Source organism: Aythya ferina (genome assembly GCF_964211825.1).
Source record: "Aythya ferina genome assembly, chromosome: 21".
In the NCBI taxonomy this organism is placed as follows: domain Eukaryota; kingdom Metazoa; phylum Chordata; class Aves; order Anseriformes; family Anatidae; genus Aythya; species Aythya ferina.
The window spans coordinates 4793400-4813503 of record NC_140319.1 but is presented as its reverse complement, the minus strand read 5'-3'; the positions used below and the strand labels follow the sequence as shown (position 1 = coordinate 4813503).

Genomic DNA, 20104 nt, shown 5'->3' with positions numbered 1-20104 from the left:
CTTGCTTCATTTCGGGAATGACAGAGAAACACGCCATTGGCAAATCATGAAGACAAGCCCGTCCTGATCAGATGACGTTTGGTCTGTCTGTGCACAGAGAGGAGGCAGGTCAGGAAATCTTGTGATGTTTTTCCCGAGGTTGAACTGGATTTGAACTCTGCTCCGCTCCCAGTCCCCTTCTGTAACTCCGCTGTGCAAGCACATTTGTCTGACCTAATTCTGTGCCCTTGAGTACCTTGCTGAGATGTTCTCCTCCGACAGGAACTGACAGCAGCCTCAGCTGTGCCCATTTCGCTGGTGCTTGTTCCTGAGCTCGCCGAGCTGCAGGCTGACACAGCCCGGGAGCTGCACCACGGCCTCGAGGCGGGCGGCCTCGTGGGGCAGCGGGAAGCAAACAGTGCTCGAGGCTGCCAGCTCTCTGATGCCTTCCCGGGATGCCAAGGGAGAACTGGAAGCTGCATTTTAGGAGCTGGTGAGGCCAGGTGTCCTACAGCACCAGGCGATGGGGAGGGAGGGATCACCGCCTAAATGGAAACCGTTTATTTTATGTACAGAGCGACTGAAATAAACTCGAACGTCATTTTTTTCTCTATTTCAGCCTAGCTCTACTTCAGCAGTACTTCAGACCTCTGATTTACTGGGGAATTAGCTATTCTAGGCTCTCCTCAGCCTAATAAGTTTCCACTAGAATTATCTTTCTGCTCAGCCCCGGGAGATGGCAGGGAGGTAAGCAGAGCTGCTGTCAGCTCCAAAAGCCTTGTAATGAATTAGGTGACGGGGCAGACTGCGAACGTGCAACTAAAACCCTGAATTGTGGCTTCCACCTTCAATGCTTTTTTTCCTCCCTTCAATAATCACCTCCACGAAGCACAGAGGGAGCCGAGAGGGGAGGAGAAGAAAAAAAAAAAAAAAAAAAAAGCTCCTCTGCCTCGTCCTTACGCTGCCTGCGCTTTTGCTGATACAAATTTCGGGGAGGAGAATCCTGCTGGAGAGCTGGGGGGAGAGCGGTTGCTGCCTCAGCTGTTTTCGTGTGGTTCCTCCTCCAGCCTGCACCGGGTTCCTGCGTGGCGTGGAGGGGCGGCAGAGCTCCTCCCGTGGCGCTGATCCGTGCCCAGCGCTGGTAGCAAGACAGGGGCTGACCCCCGGGTTTTCATTTTGCACGGGTACACAAATACATCCCAGGGAGGTTTTTAAGGGTTTTTAAAGGCCTCGCTTGCCACCAGTCCTTACCTGAGCTTTGCTGAGGGGTCTGGATGGATGGAGAGGGTCTGGTGTGAAGAAGAGCTGCGTGTTTGGGGAGCTCAGGTCTGTGCTTCGATGACAGCCTGGTCCTGTGCGTCTCCATCTCCTTCATGTGCTCTTCAGGCTTCATCAGGAACAGGTCACAGACCTTTGTGCAGCCCTGGAGCGAGTTGAAATCCCAGGAACTGACCCCTCTAGGGCTCCATTTTATTCTCTGCACACATTCCCCTGCCCCAGCCCCCAGGTAGATCTGTGTCTGAGAAGTTTTGTGTCTCACCGTGCAGGTCCCTGGCCGCCTGGCTGCGTCCTCAGCAGGAGCAGCCGCAGGTGCCAGGCCTGGAGGTGCAGCTTTTGTCAGGGCTGGCTCTTCGCTCTGCATCCCCGCAGGAAATAAAGCTCCAGCCATTCCCTCTCACACTCACACGTTGCTCTTCCTTCCTTCTCATTGCGTGCCGTGGGCTGTTGGACCAAGCCAGCTTCCTCAGCACATCCCACCGCAGTGCAACGGGGCAGGAGCACAAAGGCCAGCGGGTGCTGTCCAGCTCCTGCCTCGTCACAGGTGTTAAATTCTGGGCATTTCACAAGTTTACAAGAAGTTTGGTGTGCTGTCAGCCTGCGGGATGAGCGATGGCCCCGCAGAGGTGGCACCCAGCGAGCTATTTGTTAATGCTCCGCGCAGGGAAAGAGAGAGGCTGGCAACCCCGGGCTGAGGTTATCTCCTACCCGTGACACGGGGTGAGTTATGAGCTAATGGCACTTTATTAAAATAGTATTTTGTATTGGAGAGCAAATCTAAGAGCAGATGGATTAGCAAGCAATCCATCACTCCCCATCTCTGCCGCTGCCAGCTGAAACGCCTTCTCTGTGCTTCGGCATTACAGCTGGGAGACAGATTTATAATGTGGTCATCTATCTAGTCTCAGATGCCATCCAGCCGAGTATTTCCTCCTGCCACCAGGCTGCTTTGCTCAGCACCTCTTGCAGCGAGCACCACCAGAGGCCTGGTGCCTGGTGTAGGGCAGGTGCGGCTCAGCTCCTGCTGTGAAGTGCCTGGGACGGCAAATCCTTGCTGCCTCAATTCCTCCTTCCCCTGATTCCCTGGGGGTGCCCAGCCTTCCCAAATCGTGGTGGTGTCTTCCAGCAAACGGCATTCCCTGGCACGAAGCCCTAGCAGCTCTACCAGGCTCCACGACACGATTACGTGACAGGATGTGCAGATGACCAGCTTTCTCCCACCCCATTGCAGCCACGCTTGCACCCCCTCTCCTCGCTCAGCCCCCTGCCCTTCCCGTCCCACTCCATTCAAAGCATTGGAAAACAAAACAAAAACAAAAAAAACACTCGGATGCAAAACATGCAAAAAGAATATTTTACTGACAAACAGCAAAGGACGGGCTTAGTTTCCGGAGCGGAACTGGTCACCTACTGTACAAACATATTACTGGAAGGGAAGGAATGGCTGATTTACGCTCACTCGTTGACCCAAATAAAATCACAGTGTGCTTTTTCTGCTGCCTCCCCCACCCCAAGCTCTCAGCGCCTCCAGCTGCTCCGGGACCTCCCTTAGCTCGGGCACAGTGCTGCCACCGCTGGAGAGCACAAACCATGGGTGACGTCTGCCCGTGCACGTGTGTTTAATAAAAAATTAGCCATTATTGCTTTTCAACCACAGTAGAGATTATTCCAGGATTGGACTCAGAGCAGAGTGCAACCTCTCTGTTGTCATCAACTCGCGTTGTACCTCTCCCTGTCTGACGCATGCAAAACGGGTTTGAAAAAAAGGAAAGAAGGATCAACAATCAGGGAAGACAGCACTCGGGGTTCTGGTCGTGTCTTCTCGCTGCACAGCACTCCCGAAAAATTCTTCCTAAGCTGCCCTGCCCTGGTCTGTGTGAGCTGAGGGTGCCCAGGGCGCAACCTCGTGGTCCCAGCATTACCTCCCCATGGAAGCCCCAGGGATGAAAGCAGCAGCTCCTTCCCCTGCCCACCTTTTCCCACTCCTCTGCTCCCTTCCCCCTGGCTCCAGCAGCCCACGTGCATAGAGGTCACAGGCCTGGCATTTTATTCTATATTTTTTTCACGTTTGTTTGCTTCTTTATGCCCCCCTGGCACCACAGTCAGCGTTTCCACCGTGCCCATCCCCTACTCCATGTCCCATCCCCTGTCACTCACAGAGGCATCACCCGCACACTCAGGGTAAACACTTTTTGCCCAAATGTCTTCCTGCTTCTACCACATGCACTAATACTAGAAGTACTTCTGCCTTTTACCTCTAGAGATGCTCTGGGAGCTTCTATTGCCTGCTTCTACCTTCAAAGCCCTCCTGACACAGAAGAACCCTGCAGTTCCCTTGTGCTCAGCCCCCCCACATCATCAGTGCCCCGCTGGGTGTGAAACTGCTGCAAGGAAGCTGGCTGGAAGCGAAGTTTGAGGTGAGATTGGGGTCTCCCCGGGGTCGCTCAGCACCTGGAAGCCTCCAGCCTCTGTTCGGGGCAGTGAAGGCCGAGCACGGTCCTCCCTTCTCCCTGGGAGATGGTGCTGGAGAGAGCCTGGCTTCGTCCCCTCCTCGCCCCCTTCCAGGTATTTCCATGTGTGAAAATCACCCCTCAGCCGTCTCTTCTCCAGGATGAAGACTCTCATCATCTTAGTGGCTCTTTTTAGTAGCCTTTTTTATCGGGCATTCTCTCCTCCCAGCTGAGTGCAGCTGGAAAATGAGGTAGAGCCCAGCAGTGAGCGTGACTAAAACCGCCCCATTGCCCCGTGAGGCCTGGGACATGATCCTGGGCTCCTTTCTGCCCTTCTACAGCTCAGAGCTGCCAGACACCTGAGCCAGGATGGGACAGGAGATGTATCCTGCCCCATCCATGGCTGGTTTGAGGGCTAGCAGTGAGGGAAGAGGGCACAGCATTTAGCCGGCTGGTACCACAGGAGCCTCCTTCCCAAAGCGTTCCTCAGAGGGAAGGGCCCCTCGCCTTGTGCCACAGCTGCAGGCTCTGGGCCTGAAATCTGCAGCTGAAATCCCTGAAATCCCACCGGTGATGACCCTGGGCTCTACCCTTCCCTCTCTTGTGGCAACCTGAACCTCTGCTGGCTGCTCTCCACACCTCCCTTCACAGCAGAGCCCGGCCTCATCGCACCCCGTCTGTCTGCCGGCTGCCAGGCCCAGCCTCACGGCACCAAAACCGCAGGAGAACATTTCCAGCGCCAACCCCAGCTCTGGAGGATCGTCACGTACAGCCTCAGGAGCTGCCTCTGCTCTAAAAATATCCCCTCCTGAGGCAGCGCAGAATTCCCCCCGCCGCCCAGGGCTGCAGCAGCCTCCCTCAGAGCATCAGGCGGCCGAGTGCTGGGACGTGGCGCGCGCGTCCTGACCTTGTTGTGCCAGCTCCCCGATGCCAAAGTCGCTTTTCTCCCTAGCTGAACCCTTTTCGTTCAGGGTTGTTGCTGGGTTTTGGGTTGTTGGTGGTGTTTCGGTCTGGTTTTAGTGTTGGTTTTTTTTTTGAAGACTGGATCAGAGGCAAGAGAACGACAAACAAGTCAACACTAGCACACCTCAGACAATTAAACGAGGGGGAAACACCCCCACACCCAGACGAAAGCAAAACGAACACATGCACGGGGAAAGGAGACGGAGCCACAGCAGACTTCACGGTAGCGACCTCACGGGGGCAGAGGAACGAGAGACCACGACGTCGACAACGCCGGCGAGGCTCACACCTCGCGAGGACACGGGGGGGACACAGACAGGAGCACTCGTCTCGAGCACGGAGAGAGCAGGGGCTGCTCGGGGATTGTCCCAGCGCCGGGCATGGGCTGGTGCCTGCCCCGTAGGGTCACGTCTGCAGGAGCTTCCTGGGTTCAAAGCTCCTCGTGCCAGCTGCTCGAGGTTGCCCTTGCCCCGAAGATGCACCAGATCTCTTGGGTCAGGAGCAGGGCCTGGCCTTACCTCACAGGAAGGTGGTTTTGCCCCTTTTTTGGGAAAAAAAAATGGCCTCCCCCAGGGATGACCCTGTTGGTTTTGTGTGTCCTGAACCCTGATCTATGAGGGGGCTGGTTTCGATGGATTTAAGAGCAGTGAATTGCTCCCAGTAAATTTAATTGTATGGAGAGTTTTTTTTTTTTTTTTTTTTTTTTTTTTTGACTAAATGTAAACAAAGAGAGGCTCACACAGTGATAGCTGCAGCCACAGCAGATTAGAAAAATCTGTTCTTAACCCACGGGAAACTGCACCATGCACAACTTCTTCCTTTTTTTTTCTTTTTTTCTTTTTTTTCTCTCTCTCTCTTCCAGAGCCTCATCTTTTTTTCTCTGAAATTCTGGCGTGGATCAGACTTGACCCATGTGAGCTGTCACTTCACTCTCTCCAGCTGTAAGTTTCCTACTTAATGATATTTCAACCACGGTCTGTTGCTACAGCAGCGCAAAGCCAGACATTCAATGCAGTCTGAGTTTAGATCACTGCCTTAAGCCTCTCTTGTGGGATGCACCAAATAGGAAGATTATTTAAAGGTATTTTTCGTTTTGGTTTGGTTTTATTTCTTCCCCCGTAACTTGTTCCAAAGACTCAGCATTTTTCCTTATCACGATGGAACTCTCCCTCCTGCAAAACCTTGCTCTGTCTTCAGCTCAGAGCTGAAGACATGTCCGTGACATGAACCTGTTGGATAACGCAGTGCCCAGATTTTGCTGTCAGCTGAACGTGTGCCAGCACACAAGGGCAAAGGCAGCAGCTGCTTGGCCAGCTCTCTGGCACCAGCACCCCACGGAGGTGAGCATCTTCTGCCGCTGCAGGATGCGCCCCTAGGGTTAAACGCACAAAGCTCGTACCGTGAAGCCTTGTGCCTTTTGGAAAGGAGCTGCATAAGGAAAAAAGTCATTCCTTGGAGGCTAACAGGTGGCTGCAGACGTTGTGGAAGTCCTGAATGACAGACGGGCAAGCAGACAGACACGAGTACAGACTGGGCAAGTAGTTAGGCCCAGACAGAAACTGGGACACCGAGACAAGAGGCACCTGGAAACAGCAAAGGTGGGAATGGCAGAGAGCAGCTGTGGGTGGCTCTAGGCCAGCTTTGGGGCTTGTAAATAATAAAACCGATCCTGGGCATAGGAAAAAAAAAAAAAAAAAAAAAAAAAAAAAGGCAGAAGCTGGGGAAGGGAGGAGAAGGGAGGAGAGAGCCGGGGGTCACTGTGCCCTTTTCCCCCCACAGACATTGCAACCAACAACAGGAGGCCACTGGCAGAGCCAGGGGATTCAGAGGACAAACCAGCAGCTTCTGACAACGCTCATCATCCTTTCATTCTGGATGTTTTCCCCATTTCAACACAAGCCTGCTCAATGCAAAATGAGGAACAAAGGAGAAATGACTGCGACGCATGGCCACCACCTTAACTTCTTGGGTCCAGACCCTCCCTCCCTTCTCCCCTCCTCTCTCCCTCTGCCCCCACAAGCAGCAGGACCCACACCAACACTGCCTGGGTGCATTTTTGCCTCTCCCCCAGCAGATTCCAGCTGCTGTGGGATGCAGACACCACCGCACTGGTGTCCGAGGCCTTTCTTTCTCCAGCAGCCCTCCTTCGGGCAACTCTTCGGGAGGTCTCTGGATGCAGAGAGTGGTTTCAAATACTTGATAACTACACTGAAACCCGCACCTAAGCTGCAACCAGGGGAAGCAAAGGCATAAAACGTGTTGGAACATCCTCATACTTTGACTTAAGCTGTTACCAGGGCATTTTGACATGGTGGGTGAGTTTGGCTCCGGGCCCGCATCGCTGTGTTCCCTCCAGCCAAGCCCAGCTCGCCGCTACGGGCTTTATGCAGCTGAGAGGGGCTCGGGGTGCAGGCCAGGTCTAACGCCACTCAGCTCCAGATATTTCTGCCTCAGGAGCAGCTCCTGATCAGTGCCTCCTCTCTAACCCCGGAGAGGAACACCAGCAGGGTGCCACCAATACAGAAGTGGTGTGAAGCAGCCCAGTTGAATGGGCTGACCCCTCATGGCGCTGCTCCCCTGGTAGGAAGATTTCTTGGCTTGCTTAAGGCAGGTTTCAGCGCACAGCAATGCGAAGAACAGCTCCATTATACATTCCCAGGGCTTCATTCCCCCACAGCAACGCCCAGAGGCACGAACCAACGCAAAGGGACCCTGCCTTCCCAGCTAGCTGGCAGGAGGCCCCGTCCACACCTGGTACCATTCTAGCAAACGAAGGAACAGAGCAGAGCAAAACCAAACCAAAGGACCAAAGAAACGGGGGACTTCTAGCTTTCGGATGAGAAACTGCATCTTCTTTGTGTTGTCCCACCTCCATACCCTCGGTCAACATTCCCCGTAGGGTAGCTGGATGTGCAGGACAGCCGTGAATGCCAGGAAAAGGGGGTTGAAAGTATAATGCAAATCTCTTTTCTCGTTTTTGTTTGTTTGTTTGTTTTTTGTTTGTCTGCTTTTTACATATATACACAGGTCTGACAATAAAATGTGGAACACAGTGCAATGTCTTGGCTGCGTAGCATCCAGGACTGGCTTAGTTGTGCATCGTGGCGTGCCGCAGGGACACACAGGATGGATAAGTAAAATTATGTCCTCGTCTGGCTTCCATAGAGGAGCAAACTGGGAGCTGTTCCCCTGGAAGAAGAGCAAAGTCCTCTTTAAAACCTCACTGCAGTCTCTGGAGGAGAAGGCATTCCTCAGAGGTGCCGCGGGCTGGGGTGCCCGTTATGGTACAGCTTCTGTTTGATGTGCACCATGTTCCCAGTCGCCTCCTCGTACTGCCTGTGGTGACGTTTTCTGAACTCCTTTAAGTTACAAAATTTTGGAATCCAAGACCAGGAATTGTCTGGAAGGCAGAAAGGAGAAGGAAGATGAGATATTACAGGAACGCCGAGCCCCACGTTCTCCTGCCTCACCTCACACAGAACCACAGCACGGCTGAGGTTGGCAGGGACCTCTGGGTCCGTCCTGCCCAACCCTCTGCTCAAGCAGGTCCAGCTGGAGCAGGCTGCTCAGCACCACATCCAGGTGGCTTTTGAGGCTCTCCAAGGATGGAGACTCAGCTCCCAGACCCGGCGCTGGGCTGGCAGCAGGGCACACCGGGGCTCTGCCTTCAGCTGGGGAAATGCTGGCAGCACGAACAGCCCCGCTTCAGGAACTGCTCGAGCAGGCTGCCAGGGATTAGGGAAGACTAATGAGAAATTAATATCGTTTTGATCAGAGTTTTTAGAAAGAGTCAGTCCGCTTCCCTAATTAGAATTTCTTATAGCTTTACAGATAAATCTCGCTGCTCACTCTCCTCCTCGGCATAGTAGTTTAACAGACACCTGCACTCAGAGCTAGTGTGATTTACAGGGACATCGATTACGGAACAGGATGCCAAGCCACTATTGGCTATAATATTCACTATTTGCTATTAATATTCAGTATTTTTAATAGCATTTCTGCCTTTTTCCCCCTCCAGCAGCAAAAGCCCACAGGACGTGAGGCTGAGGGAGTGAGGCTCACTCGTTCTGGTCATCCTCAGGGTGCTGGGTCAGGATGCTGAGCTAACTCATCTGAGGCTGAAAAAGCCTGGCACATCCGGAACAGTGATGGGGATGGGGAAACCTCTGTTGATGTAGTCCTGATGCAACACAAACATCTGCCTTTGCCATCACTTTGTGTCAGGTTCCTACAGACAACACGAGGCTGTTGTGTATGCATACACCTGGCTGCAAACTGTGTGCACAGGAAAATCCAGATTTTGTGCAAGTTGGACATACTCTGCCCACACATGTGGACATAAAACCACAGGCTGCCAGCCTGCAGCTCCCCATCACACCCCCCTTTGCTTCAGACTTTCCAGTGCAGAGCCCTCCAAGCTCCTCAGATGCCCGCTCCCACCTAAACATTAAAGCCCACAGGAGAGGGCTGGGCTGGGATGTGGCCATGCCAAACCCACGAGGATCAAGCAGAACCAGACACCGAGAGGCTGGTGCCCAACATCTCAGCCTGACAGGGCTAGCGGGGCTGCACTTACCATACCGCCGGCTGGTTCTCCAGGCTCGCACCGCGTAGTGGAGAACCCCATCCATCCAGACCAGAAACCAGCTTATACAAAAGCCCAGCAAAAGTCCCAGCATCAGATCAATCTCTTGCTTGGTTACATTGTCAGTCACAAAGTAATTCTCCGAGGAGTCCACCACTGACTGATCCCCATCATAAGGAATAACGTAATGGACGTGATGCCTGTTGCAGGGAACAGAAACAGGGAAAAGCATCAGAGGAGAAGAGCAGAGTACGTTTTCTATCCAAAACCTGCTTTTCGTGGCCAAGGGCTGGCTGAACAATGCTCCTTTGCTGTCCCACCAACATCCCTGGCACCAGCGGTGCTGTCTGCCACTCTGTGCTCACGTTAGCAGAAGAACTGGCAGGAAACGAAGCAGCAAAGCCCAGAACCCTGAGCCTGGAGCTCATGTTGCATTCCTGACATGTGCCCAAGCTCATAATCTGTAACCCCACAGCCCATGCTGAGGACAGCCCGAGGCTGCAGAGGCTGCTCCCCAGGGGCACAGAGGGCAGCGCGGCGGCCGCGTAGAGGCAGAGGTCAGCAAGACCTCGCTCCTGCCAGCACGTGGGGTCCGAGCGTGTGGCCACCACTGTTCCCAGCAGGCCCAGAGAACAAGGAGAAGCACATCTCCCACCTACCAGAGCAGAGAACACTTACACCCATGGATGAGGCACCAGAAAGCCAGCCTTAAATTCATCCCAACAGAGAGACCTGTGAGGTCCAAGATGGCCTCACAGGCCCCCACTGCGTGACTGGGGGACGCAGGTCTCCCTCAGTTATTCAGATCCTTCAGCACATCTCGTGTCCCCGCAGCCATCCTGGTGCTGTACAGGGTGTGCCACCAGCACTGCTGCAGGGACGGGTGCTCAGCAGCTCAGCCCCCCCACCCCGGCGCTGCCCCCTGCCACCCCCAGCGCAGCACCCGCAGGCACCGCGTGCGGGAGAGGAGGCGATCCCCGGAGGCCTCTGAATATGCATGAGGTGCAGGTTGCTGGATAATCACGCCTGAGAAACGTCCAAATATTTACACAAACAAACCTCTGCTCGGAGGAACCTACCGAAAACAGCCCTCGGCTCCGCAGCAGCTGCGCCAGAGGCACGAGCTCCCTGCGGAGCAGGGCCTGTGGGGCTGGGGCCATTCCTGGTGCCAGGAGGCAGGGGGAAGGCCACAAGTCCATGAGGCCCGGCTAGATGTTCCCTCACCAGGCAGGGAGCAGAGGCTGTGTGAGGGACAGCTCCCAAAAGGGAGCTCGTTCGTGGACAGGAGGGCTTCCATTGACTTCAGGGACATGGCCCAGCAGCTGTGCAGGAGGGGCAGACGAGCCTCACACACCACCAGAGACACCTGGCAGGTCCTCAGCTTGCTGCCTTTTGCACAGAAACAGCCTGGGGACCAGGTCCACGAGCACCTCCACAAGTGACTTCAGAGGGGTGGAGAAGAGGGACAGCCCCATAGAAGTTCTCTAGTGCAGCTCAATCCCTGGGGACGTTGCAGGAGTGATCCGGAGGCACCAGCGCATCGGCACAGCCAGTTATTAATAGAGCACGGAGGTCCAGGGTCCCCTCCGCACACCGAGGGAAATGGAAACTGGAACATGGCCTGGATGGAAAGGAGCTGTGTGGGATCGCCCTCTGAAGCAGGAGGGGCTGGTGGTCACCAGCATCAGCTCTCCTGAAGCAAAGGGACTGGGTTTGCTGCTCCGTCCCCAGGTAGGCAGCACCCGGGGAGAAGCTGGAGCTGCTGGACCCAGGGAGCAGTGGCTGTGGCTGTGCACTTCTGCTCCGGCTGCAGCCTCCCTGCCCCTTCCTGGCCCTCGGGATGGGGGAGAGCTCCTCCAGCCCCGGGCAAGCCGTGCACGAAGCCCTGAGTGCGGCCGTGCTGGAGCAGAGCCGTGGCCAGCCTGCCTGGGACGTCTCCCTACGGAGCTGCCCAAAGCGCTAATGTCCCTTCCAGTGACCTTGCGAGCGTGCTGCCTGCTGCAGCCCAGCCACAGCACCGGAGCCCTTCAAAAAGCACTGCTGCTCGGGATTTGGGGGGGAACGAGGCTCAGCCTGCCTCTCTGGCCATCCCCGAGGCACAGCCACCAAGGCACGCTGTGACAGGGGCTACAGGAGGCACGGAGCCTCCGTTCTGCTTCCCTGCCTGACCTTGCAGCCTCTCCCCAAATGTGCCAAGCAGCCCAGCTCCTCGCAGAGCACGGCCAGCAAAGCCAGGCTGCAGCAGCGTGGATGGCACCACCGCAATGGTGAAAGCATCTTCCTGGGACCCTTCACGCTGCAGCAGTTCCCGGGAGCCCAGGGGAGGCCTGGAGGTCTCCAGCGCAAGGCAAGGAGCATCCCCAGCCTCCCAGCATGGCCACAGAGGATCTGGGGACACAGAGGTTTAAGGGCTTGTTCCGAGTGGCTGGGAAAGGAAGAAACCGAGCAAAAACATCGTGTTTTGGTGCTCAGGTTTTGCTTGGGAGACTCTGCCCGGGAAGGACAGACTCTCCCAAGGTCACCCAGAAGGTCAGTGGCAAGGAGAAGGCTGCAAGGCCGAGCTCCTGAGCTCCCTGCCCTGTCCCAGGCAGGGAACTCCCAAGCCCCCAGGCTGCTGCGACGGGTCCGAGCTCCACGCAGGTGTCATCATCTGCTCTCCCCAACTCACCCGGCCGCCACGGACGCCCTTTGGTGATTTTCCTTTGCATGACATCACCCAGCTCCTGATCCGCTGCCAGCCTCCTGCTTCCAGAGAGGACCCTTTCTTTCCTGGCTGGGACAGAGACGTTGGGAGCGGGGCAGCGCCACGCTTCTGCCGCCCTGGAGCCGGTGCAGCCCGAGGAGGAGGGACCCCCAGCACAGGGATGTGGCCACCCTGAGGATCTGCGGGGACAGAGGGGACTTCCCTGCAGCTCTCAGATGCGGCTCTCACCCTTTCTTCCTCCAGCGGGTGCTCAGCACTGGCTCAGCATCAGCACCAGGTGCCCTGACACTGCTGTTCTCACTCTGTGTACCGTCACCACGCCAGCTCCCCTTGGCAAGCAGCCGGCAGGGCCCTGCCCTTTGCTTCGGTGCCCTTTGGACATCACCACCCCATAGCCCACAGCCTGGCAGCTGCACCAACCTCGGCCACTCATCCCTGGCAGCAGGCAGGAGAGCAGGCCCCGTGCTCGTGTTCCTCCTGGCAGTGTCCAAACCCCATAGCCATGGCCAGACACCGAATGCCTGGGGCCTCACGGCCTTCCCGAGCTCCCTCCGACCTTCTGCAGCCAGCGAGAGGCCACAGTCCCCCTCTAACCCTACAAATCACCCACCAGGACCCAGCACGGCTGGGTCACCCTCGCCTCAACACAGTTCCACCTTGCTGCTGCCAGAAGGTGCTGAGAAACAGCTTTCAGCCTGAAGCTGGCCCTGCTGAGCTGACCCCACAGGAACATATGGCACAGGCCAGCCCTGCCGTGATCAGCCCCTCAGACGGGCTGGGTTTTCTCCCCCAAAAACCTCGATCCCAGCAACCCTCCCCAGTGCCAGCACACCCAGTGCTTGGGAACACAGTCAGCAAAGGCTCGGCCTACAGCTGCAGGAGAGGAGCGCCCCATGGGGCAGGGCTGGCAGAGGGATTTGGTGGATTTTGGGGCACTCCTTTCACTGAGAACCATCGCAGCCAGGCAGAGCTCAGGGGAAGGCAGATCCCTGCCCACCAGCAGGGACTCCGGCCCTCACACAGCCCGGAGGGCCCTCTGAGCAGGCCCCAGTGTGCCAGGTGATACCGCTGAGCCCACAGCCACCAAAACGCTCCTCCCTGCCCGCTGTGCTGAGCTTTGGGCAGCCCAGGGAACCGACAGGAGTCCCAGGGCTGAAACCTGGGCTTTTCCCCTGGGGTCTCACAGGGGTGAGGTGGGACAGAGAGCCCGCAGCACGGTGAGCAGCACCAGCTCCCTCCTCCAAGGCCTCCCTTTGGTTATCAGCACGGTGAAAACCCTTTGCCAGGCCCTGGTGCTGCTGTGCTCTGGGATGTGTCCCCACCTGGCCCAGAGCCGCCGATGGCTGGGGGGCCGTGCTGGGAGCACGGGGGCAAAGAGGCCGAGGCGCGTTGGGCATCAGCCGCCTGCAAACCAGAGGAGACACCGAGCTCAAGAGCATGGTGACGGCTGCACCATCGCCTGCCCAGCTTTCTAAGAAATGACCTGAGTATGCCCAGGGACGGTGCCGCGGCTAATTTATCGGCCTCAGCAGCAGCTCTGCAGCCACGCAGCTGGAGGAGAGTGGTGGCCCTGCCACCTCCTTGGCTGTGGGCACAGGGGACACTCGGCCACAACACCCGTGAGACCTGGCAAGGCCCGGCTGCTCCCAGCGATGTTGAAGCATGTTACCCACAGCCAATTTGCACCACCACTGAACACAGCTGTGGCAGGCCACAAGAAAAATGGGCTGAAGCGGCAGAGGAAAAACTCTTAAACAAGTGAAAAACATCCAGAAGGCTCCAAAAAACTACCCAAGGAAAAGGCAATCCCTACCAAAAAGAAGAGGACTTTGTCTACAGCCTTCCCCGCTGGCTTTAGCACTGAGGTGCCCAAGGAGCCAGGATTTGGGGGCTCTGGTCCGGCCACACGTGGCCCTGGAGGTGCTGTTCACCCCTTCCTTGCTCTTCTGCCACAGGAATCTGCAGAGGAACCACGGGCGATGGCCACCTTTGGCGAGTGACCTGGAGCCCTCTGTTAAGCTTTACACATCCCATGGGCTGGCCCAGAGGCAGGCCCCGCAGACGGGTGGTTTTGCAGCCGGCAGCAGGCCGTCAGGCCCAGGGATGAGGCCTCCAGGTGTGTAGGACGGGGATTATGGAGAAGACCCCAATTTGCTGCCCCAAAACCCAGCGCTCAGGCTCCGACACGGAGCAGCCAAAGCCTGCTGAGCACCTCAGCATCGCCCACGGCACAGAGCAGTGCCACTTTAGGGGACTCCAGCATTGCCCAACAGCCACAGCAGGCATCCATCCAGCCCCAAAATTGGGCACAGCCAAGAAGCTGCCCCTGATGCTCCCAGGATCAACCTGGCCATCAAACCGCGCTGCGTCCAGCACCACCACGGCTCTCGGGGGAGAAGCCATGGAGGAGTCAAAGCCGAAGGCAGATCACGGAGCCTCAAAGTGACACCTAGGCAGCAGCAGCACTCCCTCCCGGACACGGAGCCTGGGGGCTCTCCGCACCCCGATCCTCCCAGGCTCCACAAACCCCCCCGAGAAGCGACGCGGCCCAGCGGCACCCAAGGCAATCCGCCAGGCGTTAAATCAAAGTTACTCACTTTCCAAGGGCTGGCAGACGCCTGTACACACGCAGGCACACAAAGGAAAACGGGCTTCCAGGCCCGCAGGAAACTCTTCTATCCAGAAAAAATAAAACAAACAAGCTCCCCCCCTCCCCATGAGCATGCAGGAGCTGCCGGGGAAGGTGAGACACGGCCGGAATGCAAACATGGGAACCCAGCCCTGCCGCTGGCCACCACCTCCCCGCTCCTGCCTGGGGTTGTCGGGGTGGGAAGGGGATTTGGCCAGGTGGGAGAGCGGCCGCGGGCCACTTACCTGCCACAGTTGCAGTGACAAACTCGGTCTTCCCCTCTGAGATGCGGTAGGATGTAATTGTGAAATCTGTCCAGCAACGCATTCATGTCCATCAAGCAAGCTATTGCCTGTAAGAGCCCATAACCAAGGCATCTGGTCAACTCTGGATGATGGAATAAAACATTGACTCCAGTTTGATTGCCAGAGACTGAAGCGGGCATAAAGAAAAGAGCCGGGGTGTGTAACGGGGCACGCACACGGGCACACACGCGCGGAGGTGCACAGGCTGAGGGACAGGCTTGGGGGGGGGGTTGGAGAGGTGGGGGGGGGCGCGGAATGGAGGGGAGGGAAAGAAGCGAAATCTCTTACCATAACGATAGAGGCGCCCAGGATCATGAAAATCATGGTGTTTGCATTCATGGACATCAAGGGGGAATTGCCGGCGGTCGGGTCCGTCCGCCCCCAGCCCGAGGAGGGCGAGCGGCGGCCGCGCTATTCCGCAGCGCGCAGCCCCGGGCGCATCGCGCTCGCTGCGGTGCGGCGGGGGGCGGCGGGGCTGCGGGGAGCCCCCCGCACACCCCCCACTCCCCCGGGGCTCCCTCGCCCTGCCCGATCGCTTTTCCTTTTTTTTTTTTTTATTATATATATATATATATTTATTATTATTATCTTATTTTTTTCTCTCTCCTAGGACGAACGGGACGGGCAAAAATAAAGGATAATAAGGAGGCTGAGGGTAAGAAGAAGCCCAAATCCGCTTCCCCCGCGCAGCCGAGGGAGGTGCGCCACGGCTCCGGGAGCGGGCACAAGCACAGCCCTTCATGCAGCAACTGGAGAGCCAGCCAGCCGGAGCCGGGGGGAGGCTGGGGGGGGGGTGGGGGGGGGGGAGGAGGAGGAGGAGGCAAGCTGCAAAAATCACCCAGTCCGGGGGAGCCTCATTGCATCCCTCTTCCCCGACCCTCCCCAAAAGCAACCCCTCCCGATCGGCGCAAAAATAAATAAATAAATAAATAAATAAATAAATTAAATAAATAACGATAATAATAAATGAAGGGAAGGAAAAAAATAAAAAATAAAGGGAAAAAAAAAAAAAAAAAGGCAACACAGCAGCGCTAAGCAACGCGTCTTCCCCTTTTTCCTTCCCTCCCCAAGCCCCCGCTGGAAGCCCCCAGGGAGGGGATGCTGCAGGGGGGGGACGCGCCCAGCCCCGGCCTTTACCTCGGCGGGGAGGCTTCTGCTCCCCGAACCGCTCATCGGCGGCGAGCGGCGGCTGCTGCGGCCCTACCCTCGCCGGGTGTCCCCCCTCCGGTTCCCCCCGGAGGAGCAGCCCCGCTCCGAGCCCCCCTGGGTCTTCCTCGGGGGCTCCCGGGGCTGGGGGCTCCGCGGGGAACCCCCCGTGCTCGTCCCCAAGGGGCTGCGGGGGCGAGAGCCCCGCTCGCTGCCCTGGCAGGAGGAGAAGGAGCGTGAGGGACTCGTCCCCTCCATCAAACCTGGCATCCGAGGTGCGGGCAGGAGGTCGCGCTCCGCGGTCTCCCATGGCGTTATCTCGCTTTGGGCAGCGCGAGGCAGGCCGCGGGTAGGTTCTTCCAGGCAAAAAACGGGGTGGCCAAAGCAATAACTTTGGGGTTGCTTGGTTGGTTTTGTACAGGGACTGTGCGGGCTGGACGAACGGAAGAGCTGACGGCCACCGCTAACACCGCTCGGCGGCTGTCACGTCGTGGCGCGCGCTGCCCTCACCTCCTCGGCCTTCCCCAAGGTTGGCTTCACCTTGCTGGGGCCCCAGTACCGCTCCTGTGGGCTTCTCAGGGCCCAAAACCTAGAGTTTGCTTCTGCCGGGCTGCGCATTCTTGCCCATTTGTTTCCCTTTCTGCTCCTCAGGCCACAATCAGCCTCCTTATGTAATGACTCGTGTTATATAAACTCCATTCTTCAAGGAACAGTCATTAACCTACTACCGGGTATTGAAAATACCAAAATACTGTCACACAATTAAAATCACTAAATGGTGTCCTCAAATTAGAGCACAGATTGCATTGCAGGTTTTTTTTTTGCTTTTTTTTTTTTTTTTTTTTTTTTTTTTAACGAACCCACCCGCGGGAGGCGTTTGAGGAGCCGGGCTCCTTGTGCGAAGGAGCAGCGAGGATGGGGGCACCTCGGCCACCGGCACACACAGCCCCTCGGGGTCCCCTGCAGTCCCCTGCCCCAAGCTGCTTTCACCAGGCGGTGGCTTTGGCCACCAGCACGCACTGGAGGGAAGTGTGTGAAGATGCTCTTTTTTTTTTTTTTTACACACGAGGGCCGAGATGCTTGGACAGCCACCAGAACGGTTTACAAGAAGTTCAACTTCTTCCTGACGGCTTTAATGTAGCCAGAAGTAAGCTGCTCGTTTTCGAAAACCCGGCCTCCTTACCCCTCAGTGCTTGGGGACGTACAGCAGACACTTATTAAACCTTTCTACTCATTAAACGTCCTTAAAGCCCCAGCAGTGCTGGCTGGGGATGGATAAGAGCAGAGACCTGACCGGGAATCTCCTCCCCCAGCCCAGGCGAGCTTCCACCAGCCGTGCTGGGGGATCCCCAACTTTCCTTCTGGGAGCAGCACAGACCTCAGGCTGCTGCCGTGGAGCTCACACGGGTCAGAACACGCACGACCAGAGCCAGCATTTCTCTTTTTTCCTTTTTAATTTCTTCTCCTGTGTAAGAACACGCTCACTGCCCTCCTCTCCCTGCACTCCAGGCTGTTCTGTTCCTCTGCTCTCACCAGTGCCCCTGTGCTGCTACAAGCACCCGTGCTTGTTTCCTTGATACCCTCTCCTAAGCTCCTACATGCACGAGAAATAAACGTTGAAACTGGATAACCTGCCCAGCAACTGGGGCAACCTTGCCAGGCTCATCGATGTCTGCGCAGGCAGATCCAGCAGTGCCGAAAGCGAGGGAAGAGTGCGCTCCTCCACCCAACGCAGTCTGAAGGCTCTTCCATCATTTTTTACTTACATGAACCTGCTTGAAAGACATGGTGATGGCTCTGATGGAAAGAATGCCCACGAATATTATGAAGTGCTTGGAAAAAGACAGACACAAACCCAAAAGTAACTGGTGAGAAGGAAAAACAGACTGGAAATGAGGTGACCGAGGTCCCACTGCTCCTTGCCCTGCAGGTGGGACCTGCAAAGGGCTGAGAGGGGAGAGGTGGAAGCTCAGGGAGCTCTTGGTGAGGACCTGGCCATGGAGAAAGGAGCAGCAGCTTCACGACAGCAGGAGAGCAAAGCCTTGCGACCACGCTTCAGTAGGAACAGCCCTTCAATCAATATGGCCTGTCGCAGCAAGTCAAGAAAGCGTGAGAGGTGCTGACAAAGCACAATCGCTGCTTTTAGGAAGGGGGGGAGGAACTGGGAGGAATTATTTGCATTTTAGAGCCACCTCTGCAAACGGACTATCGTTCGGCACGGATGCTCGTCGCGAGGAGCAACACTGCACCTGCAAGGCATGGAGAACACCACCAGCAGCACCAGCAGCCACCAGCTGAGCCTCCCCTGCGGTGCCGCAGCAAGGAATCCAGGAGCAGCAGCGCTGAGAGGAGGCGTCGTGGCTAATGAAATCCCACGGCTTTAAAACTCGTTGTTCGGGGCTCACCCCGTCACCTGCAGCCGTTTGTCAGGCTTGTGGAACGGCGCCCTGCTCCTGAAGGGAAAAGACGTTGTTTTCCCCATTTCTCTTAAACAAAAAATGGTCTTAAAATTTCTTTTTAGCGCAGAAAATAACTTTGACCTCCCGTTTATCCAAGTTTTATTTACACCCACACATATATATGTAGATATAAATACACAGCTCTCAAGATTAGGACCCCATAAAATTCTTAGATAGACTGAGCTCCATTGTGGAATTCAATGCAAACAAAGCACGTGGAGACAAAATAATTATCTAAACGCATGATTTTCCCTTAACCTACAAGTTAAATGAATAGTTACAGGTTAGAATAAGAACAGCGTTGTCCAAGGAACAAGTTTTTCACGCCGAAATCGGGAATGCTTTGACATGGCCTGCAGATCACTCAGGACACTTGCCCATGGCTCTGGCTCTTGGTCACGCAGCCTTCGTAAATAAACAAAGTCGAGGTGCGGGAAAGCAGCCCATGGGCTGAGACAAACGGCCAGCTTCCAAGGGAGATTTTGCCTCTGAACAGGGTATTTGGGATGGAAAGCACAATTCTGTCACACCTCGCACGCTGCATCATGTTTTCAGATGAAGGCTTCTCCTTTCAGTTTGAAGCTGCAGCCGATGAGGTTCCACCGAACCGCCCTCAGCACCACAGCAACCCGAAATCTCTGCCAGACAGCATGTGCAAAGCATAATCGTTGCCTAACAAAAAGGACACCTCTGTAAATCTGCATATGCACACAACACAGTGTAAAAATCACCCCGTTCGGTGTTTTATTGCCTTGTTGTGAAATAACAGAGCTCTGTTTAGGATGGAAGCAGTCGCAGATCAAAACCATTTCCAGACGTGCTCTCGGTTTCACCTTGCCACGGGGTAAAGGCTTCAGTCCTGATGCTGCGCAGGGAAGGACTCTCCTCAAAACACTCGGTACTGTCCTTGCTTGAAATACCTTTTTAAAGGGATCAAGTGAAGCTGCTCAATCCTTACCGAATCCTCCTCTTCCTGGGGCTGTGAGAATCCCCATGGTAACGAGCTCTGGTAGCAGGCAAATGAACAGAAACAGAGGACGCTGAATGAAATCCTTCAGATAGAGTCTCCAGCACCAAAATGGGCCAGGCCAGGCCAATCACAAACCCTGCACTGCACACCTCACCGCAGCTGCTGCTCCAGCTCCCCAGCCCCTGATCGCTCTGATCTCTTCATTCACTCTCCGCAGGAGTTCTGCTCTAGGTATTTTTAACCCAAGAAGAAGAACGCGGGTATTTTGGGGACATGAAGCGTTCCTGGACCCCGCAGGTGACGCGATGACCCATTTGGACACTGGCCAGGACCCAGATTGAGCTGGCAGAGGTCTCGGTTTCCCAAGGGAGCTGAAACCTCCTCCAACCCCACTCCACCTGAGCAGCGAGGTGTAGGGTGCCTCTGGGGGCCTGGATCAACAGGCAACTGATTTGCAACTGCAAAGGCTTTCAGACAGGGACTTGCAGCCTTCAGGTGTGGCACAGGTGCCTTTTAATATATGTGAGTGTGTTCACTGAAAGAGGTTAGGTGGGATTGCTGTAGGCCTAACCACACACGCCCCTAAAGCTGCCTGCTAGCTGGTAACATCACCCTAAATTCAGAAAAAGCACCGAG

At 56.0% G+C, this 20104-nt stretch overlaps 2 protein-coding genes across 4 annotated transcripts in view; both read right to left on the bottom strand.

Moving 5' to 3' along the window:
• The window catches only part of LOC311422170 (C-signal-like), a 147614-nt gene that overhangs the window by 101438 nt on the left and 26072 nt on the right, over positions 1–20104 (bottom strand). The gene's annotated exons all lie outside the window — the stretch shown is intronic.
• Positions 2598–16690, bottom strand: TMEM240 (transmembrane protein 240; the record flags this gene model as incomplete). Of its 3 annotated transcripts, none has more annotated exons than XM_084494952.1 (4): positions 2598–8070; positions 9247–9455; positions 14834–14940; positions 16303–16690. In XM_084494952.1, the coding sequence occupies 3 exons, from the start codon at positions 14923–14925 to the stop codon at positions 7922–7924; spliced, it is 450 nt and encodes a 149-aa protein (XP_084351078.1). In that variant the 3' UTR covers positions 2598–7921. The 3 variants fall into 3 exon arrangements, with proteins under 3 accessions (XP_084351078.1, XP_084351077.1, XP_084351076.1); XM_084494951.1 differs by lacking the exon at positions 16303–16690 and adding an exon at positions 15182–15303; XM_084494950.1 differs by lacking the exon at positions 16303–16690 and having other exon boundaries at positions 14834–15033.